Source organism: Myxine glutinosa, chromosome 5 (genome assembly GCF_964187855.1).
Source record: "Myxine glutinosa chromosome 5, kmMyxGlut1.1, whole genome shotgun sequence".
Lineage (NCBI taxonomy): Eukaryota > Metazoa > Chordata > Myxini > Myxiniformes > Myxinidae > Myxine > Myxine glutinosa.
In genome coordinates, this window is record NC_136265.1 from 116852340 (window position 1) to 116865056 (window position 12717).

Consider the following 12717-nt stretch of genomic DNA (forward strand, 5'->3'; position numbering starts at 1 on the left):
CACCGGCGAGCACAAGCCGGACTCAATTAGGACAACGAGGGTTCAACACGATCTAAAATTCCTCAAAAATCGGTCATGAGCAATGCTATGAAAGGCTGGAGTTGAGCTGTCCGAACAATAGTCAGGTTCACTATGTTTTTTCGTTCAAAATCATGGTACATTAGCAAACCTATACATTTTTGGAAACGTTATTACATGGAAAATCTGAAAATCAATGTTTACATTTGCCAATTCCGACCAATTCGATTCGACCAATTCGACCAATTCCATTCGACCAATTCGACCATTCGACCAATCGCTTCGATCGACCATTCGACCAATTCGATCGATTCGATTCGATTCGATTCATCGAATTCGATTCGATCGACCATTCGACCAATTCGATTTGCCAATCAATCTGACCGACCTTTGCTTGTGTGGAACGGACTGTGAAAACGATGCGGACTATATTGTCGGATACGACACACGGGACGGCGATGACGAACTCTAAATGGCATATTCTGTAATCGTGTATGTTTGATGCCATTGACTACCTGTGTAGATGTGAAGTTATACTGACTGCATGTGTATGTATGATTTTGCTGACTGCCTGTGTATGTTTGGTGATATGAATTATTGTGACACATTTTGATGTTATTAACTGCCTGTACAAAATGATAACATGTATTTGATTAGGCAACTTATCGCGAATATAAAGACAGTATTTTGCAATTCAAAACCTTTGATTCGTGTCTTACCATTCCCCATAGCACTAATTTGATACTTTCATTGGATTCCTTGTCCCTGAAAATATAGGTTTAGTATATTTTTTAAAGTTTTTAGGGTAATTAGAGGCAGAAATAGAACAAAATATGTATTTTACAGTGGCCATTTTGAAAATCCAAAATGGCCGCCATACAGGTATCTCTCCAAATGTAAACATTGATTTTTAGTTTCCTTATGCTATAACCTTTCCAAAAATGTATAGGTTTGCTAATCTACCATGATTTTGAACGAAATATCATTTATTGACATAGTGAACCTGACTACAACAACGCCATCATGAACTCCAATAAAATCAGATTGAGACACATTCGTTCATCTTTGTGATTACGAAACATGAATCTTGGGAAAACATCTGGACTGGTGAAGGATAAACCTTATATTGTTACACTTGTTCACCACAGGTAAAGCTAAACAGATGATAAGTGTTGTGAGAGCTTGCTGTGTTTGTGTAACGAGTCGAGATTCATTGAAGGGCGAGGAGATGGACGGTAAGAGGGTGATGCACCGACAGGGGGGCAGTGAGGCCATGGTTGGACACAACAAGCAAAGGAAGAACAAACAGGTGAGAAGAGACGCATGAGGGGAGGGAATAAAGTAATGAATGAATGAATGATCGTTTTAAGGCCATTTTCCCCGCTAGAGCGGGGGTTAGCCTTGCGGGCCCCGTGACAATCATGGTTCCCTGTTTTGAGGCAATGTTTTTATGGCCGGATGCCCTTCCTGACGCCAACCCTCAGTCGCCTCTTACGACACGCAGGGATACGGTGTACCTATTCTAAACCGGGGTACACACCACGATCATTCATCCCAGCAAGCCGGTACTCAATTAGCCAACCTCGGAAGGATGAGCAGGCTGAGTCAACCCCCCTGGCGTTAATTCAGCGATCGACCGGGATCCGAACCCAGGATCCTTGGATCCCAAGCCGGCACCCTAACCGCTAAGCCAACACCAGGGAGGGAATAAAGTAACTCAAGTGCAATTAAACTTCTGCTTCCGGGTTGCTCCACGTGCGATGCCAGTTCGTCATTTCTTCCGTCCAACGCAACAAGCTAAGCAACCTGGATCGGACATGTGTTTTACCGTTTTATTTTCAATCTTGTGCTGATGCTCATGTTTTCGTCCAATTTTCTGTGCCAAACTGCACCAACTTGTGTTGCATTGTCGAATTATTGGCCCTGTTAAGGTGCAGCCTACACGCCTTGGGCCTGACTACTCAGCTTGCTTCTGTGCCTGTTTGACCCCACCTGCTTCTGTGCCTGTTTGACCCCACCTGCTACTATGCCTGTTTTGACCCCACCTGCTTCTGTGCCTGTTTTGACCCCACCTGCTTCTGTGCCTGTTTTGACCCCACCTGCTTCTGTGCCTGTTTCGACACCATGTGCTTCTGTGACTGTTTCTAACCCCACGTGCTTCTGTGCCTGTTTGACCCCACCTGCTTCAGTGCCTGTTTTGACCCCACGTGCTTCTGTGCCTGTTTTGACCCCACGTGCTTCTGTGCCTGTTTTGACCCCACGTGCTTCTGTGCCTGTTTTGACCCAAAGTGCTTCAGTGCCTGTTTTGACCCCACGTGCTTCTGTGCCTGTTTTGACCCCACGTGCTTCTGTGCCTGTTTTGACCCCACGTGCTTCTGTGCCTGTTTTGACCCAATGTGCTTCTGTGCCTGTTTGACCCCACCTGCTTCAGTGCCTGTTTTGACCCCACGTGCTTCTGTGCCTGTTTCTAACCCCACGTGCTTCTGTGCCTGTTTTGACCACACGTGCTTCTGTGCCTGTTTTGACCCCACGTGCTTCTGTGCCTGTTTTGACCCCACGTGCTTCTGTGCCTGTTTGCCCCCACCTGCTTCAGTGCCTGTTTTGACCCCACGTGCTTCTGTGCCTGTTTTGACCCCACGTGCTTCTGTGCCTGTTTCTAACCCCACGTGCTTCTGTGCCTGTTTGACCCCACCTGCTTCAGTGCCTGTTTTGACCCCACGTGCTTCTGTGCCTGTTTTGACCCCACGTGCTTCTGTGCTTGTTTTGACCCCACGTGCTTCTGTGCCTGTTTTGACCCCACGTGCTTCTGTGCCTGTTTCTAACTCCACGTGCTTCTGTGCCTGTTTGACCCCACCTGCTTCAGTGCCTGTTTTGACCCCACGTGCTTCTGTGCCCGTTTCTAACCCCACGTGCTTCTGTGCCTGTTTTGACCCCACGTGCTTCTGTGCCTGTTTTGACCCAATGTGCTTCTGTGCCTGTTTCTAACCCCACGTGCTTCTGTGCCTGTTTGACCCCACCTGCTTCAGTGCCTGTTTTGACCCCACGTGCTTCTGTGCCTGTTTCTAACCCCACCTGCTTCTGTGCCTGTTTCTAACCCCACCTGCTTCTGTGCCTGTTTGACCCCACCTGCTTCAGTGCCTGTTTTGACCCCACGTGCTTCAGTGCCTGTTTTGACCCCACGTGCTTCTGTGCCTGTTTCTAACCCCACGTGCTTCTGTGCCTGTTTGACCCAACCTGCTCCAGTGCCTGTTTTGACCCCACGCGCTTCTGTGCCTCTTTTTACCCCACGTGCTTCTGTGCCTGTTTCTAACCCCACGTGCTTCTGTGCCTGTTTGACCCCACCTGCTTCAGTGCCTGTTTTGACCCCACGTGCTTCTGTGCCTGTTTTGACCCCACGTTCTTCTGTGCCTGTTTTGACCCCAAGTGCTTCTGTGCCTGTTTCCACCCCATGTGCTTCTGTGGCTGTTTTGACCCCACCTGCTCCTGTGCCTGTTTGACCACACCTGCTTCTGTGCCTGTATGACCCCCACCTACTTCTGTGCCTGTTTCGAACCCCACCTGCTTCTGTGCCTGTTTTGACCCCACGTGCTTCTGTGCCTGTTTTGACCCCACGTGCTCTGTGCCCGTTTTAACCCAACGTGCTTCTGTGCCTGTTTTGACCCCACCTGCATCTGTGCCTGTTTTTACCCCACCTGCTTCTGTGACTGTTTGACCCCACCTGCTTCTGTGTCTGTTTTGACCCCACCTGCTTCTGTGCCTGTTTGACCCCACCTGCGTCTGTGCCTGTTTTGACCCCACATGATTCTGTGCCTGTTTGACCCCACCTGCTTCTGTGCCTGTTTGACCCCACCTTTTTCTGTGCCTGTTTTGACCCCACCTGCTTCTGTGCCTGTCTTGACCCCACCTGCTTCAGTGCCTGTATTAACCCCACCTGCTTCAGTGTGTTTGACCCCACGTGCTTCTGTGCCTGTTTTGACCCAAAGTGCTTCAGTGCCTGTTTTGACCCCACGTGCTTCTGTGCCTGTTTTGACCCCACGTGTTTCTGTGCCTGTTTTGACCCCACGTGCTTCTGTGCCTGTTTTGACCCAATGTGCTTCTGTGCCTGTTTGACCCCACCTGCTTCAGTGCCTGTTTTGACCCCCACGTGCTTCTGTGCCTGTTTCTAACCCCACGTGCTTCTGTGCCTGTTTTGACCACACGTGCTTCTGTGCCTGTTTTGACCCCACGTGCTTCTGTGCCTGTTTTGACCCAATGTGCTTCTGTGCCTGTTTCTAACCCCCACGTGCTTCTGTGCCTGTTTGCCCCCACCTGCTTCAGTGCCTGTTTTGACCCCACGTGCTTCTGTGCCTGTTTCTAACCCCACGTGCTTCTGTGCCTGTTTGACCCCACCTGCTTCAGTGCCTGTTTTGACCCCACGTGCTTCTGTGCCTGTTTTGACCCCACGTGCTTCTGTGCCTGTTTCTAACCCCACGTGCTTCTGTGCCTGTTTGACCCCACCTGCTTCAGTGCCTGTTTTGACCCCACATGCTTCTGTGCCCGTTTCTAACCCCACGTGCTTCTGTGCCTGTTTTGACCCCACGTGCTTCTGTGCCTGTTTTGACCCCACGTGCTTCTGTGCCTGTTTTGACCCAATGTGCTTCTGTGCCTGTTTCTAACCCCACGTGCTTCTGTGCCTGTTTGACCCCACCTGCTTCAGTGCCTGTTTTGACCCCACGTGCTTCTGTGCCTGTTTCTAACCCCACCTGCTTCTGTGCCTGTTTGACCCCACCTGCTTCAGTGCCTGTTTTGACCCCACGTGCTTCAGTGCCTGTTTTGACCCCACGTGCTTCTGTGCCTGTTTCTAACCCCACGTGCTTCTGTGCCTGTTTGACCCAACCTGCTCCAGTGCCTGTTTTGACCCCACGCGCTTCTGTGCCTCTTTTTACCCCACGTGCTTCTGTGCCTGTTTCTAACCCCACGTGCTTCTGTGCCTGTTTGACCCCACCTGCTTCAGTGCCTGTTTTGACCCCACGTGCTTCTGTGCCTGTTTTGACCCCACGTTCTTCTGTGCCTGTTTTGACCCCAAGTGCTTCTGTGCCTGTTTCCACCCCATGTGCTTCTGTGGCTGTTTTGACCCCACCTGCTCCTGTGCCTGTTTGACCACACCTGCTTCTGTGCCTGTATGACCCCCACCTACTTCTGTGCCTGTTTCGAACCCCACCTGCTTCTGTGCCTGTTTTGACCCCACGTGCTTCTGTGCCTGTTTTGACCCCACGTGCTCTATGCCCGTTTTAACCCAACGTGCTTCTGTGCCTGTTTTGACCCCACCTGCATCTGTGCCTGTTTTTACCCCACCTGCTTCTGTGACTGTTTGACCCCACCTGCTTCTGTGTCTGTTTTGACCCCACCTGCTTCTGTGCCTGTTTGACCCCACCTGCGTCTGTGCCTGTTTTGACCCCACATGATTCTGTGCCTGTTTGACCCCACCTGCTTCTGTGCCTGTTTGACCCCATCTTTTTCTGTGCCTGTTTTGACCCCACCTGCTTCTGTGCCTGTCTTGACCCCACCTGCTTCAGTGCCTGTATTAACCCCACCTGCTTCAGTGTGTTTGACCCCACGTGCTTCTGTGCCTGTCTTGACCCCACCTGCTTCAGTGCCTGTTTTGACCCCACCTGCTTCTGTGCCTGTTTGACCCCACCTGCGTCTGTGCCTGTTTTGACCCCATGTGCTTCTGTGCCTGTTTTGACCCCACGTGCTTCAGGGCCTGTTTGACCCCACCTGCTTCAGTGCCTGTTTTGACCCCACCTGCTTCTGTGCCTGTTTTGACCCCACGTGCTTCTGTGCCTGTTTTGACCCCACGTGCTCTGTGCCCGTTTTAACCCAACGTGCTTCTGTGCCTGTTTTGACCCCACCTGCATCTGTGCCTGTTTTTACCCCACCTGCTTCTGTGTCTGTTTTGACCCCACTTGCTTCTGTGCCTGTTTGACCCCACCTGCGTCTGTGCCTGTTTTGACCCCACGTGCTTCTGTGCCTGTTTGACCCCACCTGCTTCTGTGCCTGTTTGACCCCACCTTTTTCTGTGCCTGTTTTGACCACACCTGCTTCTCTGCCTGTCTTGACCCCACCTGCTTCAGTGCCTGTTTTGACCCCACCTGCTTCAGTGTCTGTTTGACCCCACGTGCTTCTGTGCCTGTTTTGACCCCACCTGCTTCTGTGCCTGTTTTGACTCCACCTGCTTCTGTGCCTGTTTGACCCCACGTGCTTCTGTGCCTGTTTTGACCCCACGTGCTTCTGTGCCTGTTTTTACCCCACCTGCTTCAGTGCCTGTTTTGACCCCACCTGCTTCTGTGCCTGTTTTGACCCCACGTGCTTCTGTGCCTGTTTTAACCCCACCTGCTTGTGTGCCTGTTTTGACCCCACGTGCTTCTGTGCCTGTTTTGACCCCACGTGCTCTGTGCCCGTTTTAACCCAACGTGCTTCTGTGCCTGTTTTGACCCCACCTGCATCTGTGCCTGTTTTTACCCCACCTGCTTCTGTGTCTGTTTTGACCCCACTTGCTTCTGTGCCTGTTTGACCCCACCTGCGTCTGTGCCTGTTTTGACCCCACGTGCTTCTGTGCCTGTTTGACCCCACCTGCTTCTGTGCCTGTTTGACCCCACCTTTTTCTGTGCCTGTTTTGACCCCACCTGCTTCAGTGCCTGTTTTGACCCCACCTGCTTCAGTGTCTGTTTGACCCCACGTGCTTCTGTGCCTGTTTTGACCCCACCTGATTCTGTGCCTGTTTTGACTCCACCTGCTTCTGTGCCTGTTTGACCCCACGTGCTTCTGTGCCTGTTTTGACCCCACCTTCTTTTGTGCCTGTTTTGACCCCACGTGCTTCGTTTTCGCCCCTCACCCCCTGTATTGGCATTTCTGATTCCTCAACTCAATCCTATTCCCCTCCTCGCTCCAAGAGACAAATAAACAATAAAAAAACTCTTATTCACTCCAAAAACAACCAACAACTATAAATAAAAAAAATACGACCTCGATCTGCTGTGCACAGTTCCTCCTTCATTCTCCACTTCAATATCTCCAAACTGAATTTTCACCGAATAAAACGTTTCTTCATTTAAAGCTCTTAACATTTTTTTTAATGTTTAAAAAAATGTATTTTAAAATGCCTCACTCTCTTTGCTGTCCATCCCATCAGGAACAAACCAATGCTTTCTTCTTCTTCTTTATCACAATATCTTCCTCTTCTTTTTCGCAATGCCGATTTCCCAAAATCTTTTCATTCCTCCACGTTCAGTTAATCCACCTTCCTCTCGTACCTACAGCTCCGCTTTCCTCCATGTTTTCAATGGAAATCATTTTTACCATCCCTCCCATGACTTCCGTTTCCGTATATCCAGTTTGGGAATCCTGAGAAGTCAATTTTTGTTGAGGCTGTGTGAACATTATGATCAATTCCCCTTGACGTCCATTTATGGTGACAAACCCCTCCATGTCAGTACCTGCCCCCCTCCCTGCTATCCCCTCGTCCCTCCCTCTCCCGGCTTCCTCTCCAGCTCTCCCCCCCCCCCCCCCCCTTCATCAAGCCCTCTCCAAGCCCGTCTTCCCCCTCCCTCGTCACCCTCCTCCATGGACTGACTCAATCTTGTGAACCTTCCAACCCGGATTTCTCCCGATGGAAAATCTCCCAATTATGACCAACCTCCCCGCCAATGTATCTTCCTCTTCCTCTGCTCCAATCAGTTAATCTGATCACGTGATTGGGAAGGTCGACGTCTTTATAGCTATTCCTTAGAGAACAGGCTCATTGCTGGCGAGTCTGGCAGCTCATTCAGGCAAGTTCGCTACAAGCAGCCGTCTCTCTTCAGGACAGGTGTAAATAAACAAACTCACATTGCGTAAACTGGACTCGTGGAGAAAATGAGACCGAAGGCAATCCCACATCATTCCACAAAGCGCAGCAGTGTGTGCCCACACTCTCAGGAGAGCCAGAAAACAACACGTGTCCAACCTCAAGGTTTAACTTTCAAACTCGTCTCCCACCTCAAAAACCACCTGGTGGTGCCTTGTCAAGTCTATCTCTGGAGTATGCACCCCTTCCATCCCTTTCCTCCTTAAATGGCACCATAGGCGACTCTGCCATGAGAAGGCCGAATGCCTCAATTTTGTGTTCGCTTCCAAATATTGTGCCAGAACCCCTCACTCTCGGTACCCACTCTTCCCTGTCATACCCAACTGCTCCCAGACTCTGTCATATGCACCTGAGAAGGTGGAGAAGTTTCTGGCAACTCTTGACTGATTCTGCAATTGGGCCGGATGGAATCGGCTCACGTGTCCTAAAAGTCTGCTTTGCTGCTCTTGCACATCCTGTGTCTGTCTCTCTGTCTCACTGTGTGTCTGTCTCTCTGTGTGTCTGTCTCTCTGTGTGTCTGTCTCTCTGTGTGTCCGTCTCTCTGTGTGTCCGTCTCTCTGTGTGTCTGTCTCTCTGTGTGTCTGTCTCTCTGTGTGTCTGTCTCTCTGTGTGTGTCTGTCTCTCTGTGTGTGTCTGTCTCTGTGTGTGTCTGTCTCTGTCTCTCTCTCCAAGCATTAGCAAGATCATGGAATCCATCATCACATTCAATATGAAATCCTTTCTTTTCTCCAAAGACCTCATCTAGGATCACCAATTTGGATTCAGACTACGTCACTCTACCTTGGACATGCTACTCCTACTCTCCTAAAAATGGATGGAAGCCCTCATTGGCAGACTTACGATCAGGGCCGTCACTCAAGACATATCTCGAGCTTTTGATAGTTTGGCATCCCGCCTTACTCTCCAAACTCTCTGCTTATGGCATCCAGAGCCAACTCCACACATGGCTTACTGACTTCCTCTACTCCCATAGCCAGTGTGTGACAATGAAGGGAATCCTTTCATCTCCCCTCCCTGTCAAGGCTGGAGTACCCCAACGCAGTGTTCTGGTCCCAACCCTATTCCTAACCTTTATCAAAGATCTCTCCGACTCTCTGGAAAATCCTCTTTATCTATTTGCTGAGGATCCCAACCTTTGCTGTGACATCCCTAATCCTTCTGACAGGTAGGCTGCAAGCTCTTCGCTCTCTTCACACAATGACAAAATCACAAGCTGGTCAAACACTTGGAATACGTCTTCCAATCTCAATGGAATACTGTTCTCCCCTATGAGCCGGTGCTCCTGCCTCACACCTAGCTCGGCTTCACGCTGTTGAAACCAAAGCTTTCAGAATTATTGGAATCTCCTGCGATGAAGTTAACTCCGAGGGCCTTTCACTCACTCACCGCAGGCAGGCTGGTGGTCTTTCCGTCTTCTACCGACTCCTCTCCGGCCTTGCTCCCCCAGCTCTCTCTGTGCTCTGTCCCCCCAATATTCCTTCAGGTCGCACAAGATCTGCCTGCAACCCTCTTATGGTTAAACTGCCAAAGTCTAGGCTCTCTGCTCACCTTCACTCTTTCATTCCCCTTTTCTCCCGCCTCTGGAACAAACTCCCCCACTCCCTTCAATCCCACTCCTCCCTCCAGGTCTTTAAAACAGCTGTTCACCACCATCTCTTATCTTCCCCCATCCAAAACCTTGATCTTTTCTACCCCCGTTAATTCACCCCAAATCCACCACCTTCAAAATTCCCTCTTTTCTTTCCTGAAATCCGCTGTAGTGTCCATCTTGTTTATCCGGTGTACCCCGCCCCAGCCCTCTCCTCGATCTTTTCTACCCCCGTTAAAACACCCCAAATCCGCCTCTTTCAATCCCCAACTTCTTTCCTGAAATTCCTAGAAGTGTTAATTTGCTTTATACCGTGTACCCGTCCCTCCGCCCGCAGCCCTCCCCCTTCGATAGATCTACCGACGTCCCTGTTCTCTTCTCTTGTTGTGCTTGTGTGCTTCCCTCTCTCCTCTTCTTCTTTCCCGCTCCCTTCATTGCACGTTTTATGTGTCTGTGCATGTTTTCATGTTCAATGTGTTAGCCCTTGCACGAGCCTCGATTCTGTTAACAAAAAAAGAAGAAAAAGAAAAGAAAAGAAAGAAATCTCCGGATGCCGCTGTTCTCTCCTGTTGTTGTGCTTCCCTCTCTCTCTCCCCCTCTCGTCTCCCACTCATTTCATTATATGTTTCATCTGTTTATGTTTTTTTTATGTGTTTTATGCGTCAGCTCTTACACGAGCCTCGACTTGGTATAGAAAAGAAAAAATACAATTAAAAAAAACAAACTTTGGGATATCCTGTTCACAGTCAGATAGAAAAACAGACAGACAGGGGTGAAAATGAAATCTGGTGGCACCTTTGGTGGCACAGGTAATATGATTTAAAAAAGTAAGCAATGCAAAATACCTGAGATTCGAGCAAAATACCGAAGACTTTACATCATAATATTAATGACAACATACAAGTATGATCATGATGAACCAAAATCCTTGGCTAAATAAATAAATAAAATGTAATAATAATAAAATACTATAAATCAAGAAATACAAAGGATAAAGGACGGAGAAACCTTCAGTACGAAGGAGGGAGTTGCGACCAACACCAAACAAAGACCCAATCCCTGGGACACCGCCGGGCAGTGCGCATTGCACCAGCGGTATCAAGCGCTCACACAGGCGCAGGAGGTGATCCGGAGGCAGGTGTGCGTACTGCGTTGCCTATGGAAGAACACGGGTTCATGCACACAGTGCAAATCCTATATGCAATTCGTACGTCTCGTATGTGATTACGTTAATATACGGTACACGATCCACGCCGAGCCTTGCATCGATATAAAGATAAATAAAGCACACCACTCGGACAGCACAGGTTCAGGGAAGCAGTACGTTCACGGCCCTCAAAGAGCATCCATCCAGGAAGAGGTGCACCAATGGCGTCATGGTGACAGCTCGACTGGAAAGATGGCCTACAGGTACGCACACTCACCTCGAAGACGTCTATCCTGTGTTCAAATCCTGAGCCAGCTATAAACTGTCATCTCGGTGTTTCACAGATTGGGTAAATCATCAAAGAGTGCGCCGTCCCTCAGACGGACGTTAAACGGGGTGTCCGGTCTGCTGGCAATCGTTGGTGGATGTGAAAGAAACCATGGTGTCCTATTGAAAAGCTGGCGAGTTGTCGCCGGCACCCTGAGCAAATTACGCATTGCTGCTCTAACTTATCGAGGGCTGTTCAGGAAAGAAATGGGATGGGGGGGGGGGGGGGGGGTGATTAGAGGTCGTCACAAAACATTGTGATACTTTCGGGGGGTGAATGGGTGTTTCCCAGAGCGTAACGGGCGGCTGGGGAGGGTGGCAAGGGGAGTGGGCACGGCAGCATATTGCCATCAAGGGATGGGGTCATCATCTCCATATGTGGGTTTCCGAATGTGGAACGGAGCCCTCCCAGGTCACAAAGTATCCACCTCCGTTAGCGAGTGTGTGTGTGTGTGTGTGTGTGTGTGTGTGTCTGTCTGTCTGTGAATAAAAGAGATACAATTGTGAGGAACAGAAATGAAAAACGAGGTGTGTGTGTGTCTGTGTGTGTGTTTGTGTGTGTGTCTGTGTGTGTGTTTGTGAATAAAAGAGATACAATTGTGAGGAACAGAAATGAAAAAACGAGGTGTGTGTGTGTGTGTGTGTGTGTGTGTGTGTGTGTGTGTGTGTGTGTGTGTGTGTGTGTGTGTGTGTGTGTGTGTGTGCGTGCGTATAACATGTGTATATAACATGTACCATATAAAAGACAATGTTTGTTTGTGTGTTTGTACTGATGTCCGTCTCCCTTCATAAGGCCGATTTGAGTCTGGTTTTCACTAGTCCATGTTTAAGGATAAAACAAACTCGAAAAACATTTTCCATAAAAGAGTAATTACATCTCTTCTATTGGAATTGTAGACGGTGGCTTGCAAACCGATCCCCAAGGGCGGTGTACAGAAATGTTTTTTAAAATAACAATAAATGTAAGGCGCAGGGAGGTGATATTAGACTTTGGCACGCTCAAGAGGCTGCACCGTCAAACAAACCAACCCGTCATTCGTGACGCGTTTTTCACTTGGATGTAGAACACGTCACATATCAATATGTGCATATGGAGGTGGAAATATGCAATGGTGTCGAGCATGGAACTCCCGTTTACACTTTGAAAGATCGAGGAGAATTCTGGGAGCATATACGAGTATCGATTGAATTTTATCCCTATTTTGTTGACCATATTTGCATTCAAAAAAGCATTTCCTTCAGAATCGGTATAATGCATTGTAAACATTTCATAATTGTCGTGCACCTTTCTGGATATCATGATTGTGCACCAACTAAATCATTTGGGAGATGTTTCGTGTCATTGTGAGAGGGGAGGCGATACTGGAGGGGGGGGGGGGGGGGGGTTGGGTTTGGAAGAGGGAAAAGGGTATTGTCGATGGAGTCATGTATTTATTTATTTGGGGTGGGGAAGAGAATAGGGGAGAGAGAAGAGGTGGTGGGGGAAGGGGGGGTCAGGCAAAGCATCATCACAGGGCATCATAGTGGGAGGAGGTTGTCAAAAAAAAAAATCATATTTTGTGTCCGGGGACTCAGAAAACCGAGGGGGAGGGTGGAGTATCTGATCAGGAAGAAGGGGGGAGGGGGGAGGGACTGATCAGGAAGAAGGGGGAAGGTTGGAGTAGCTGATCAGAAATAACAGAAATGGTGGAGGAACTGATCAGGAAGAAGAGGTGAGGTGGAGGAGCTGATTAGAAAAAACAGATGGTGGAG

General features: G+C 49.2%; 1 protein-coding gene across 1 annotated transcript in view; it reads right to left on the minus strand.

Moving 5' to 3' along the window:
• Positions 1-12717, minus strand: part of BRWD3 (bromodomain and WD repeat domain containing 3) — a 111424-nt gene that overhangs the window by 93581 nt on the left and 5126 nt on the right. Inside the window, exon 5 of the mRNA XM_078777406.1 lies at positions 10500-10647. Coding sequence (XP_078633532.1) covers positions 10500-10647 — 148 coding nt within the window. The remainder of the gene's footprint in view (positions 1-10499; positions 10648-12717) is intronic.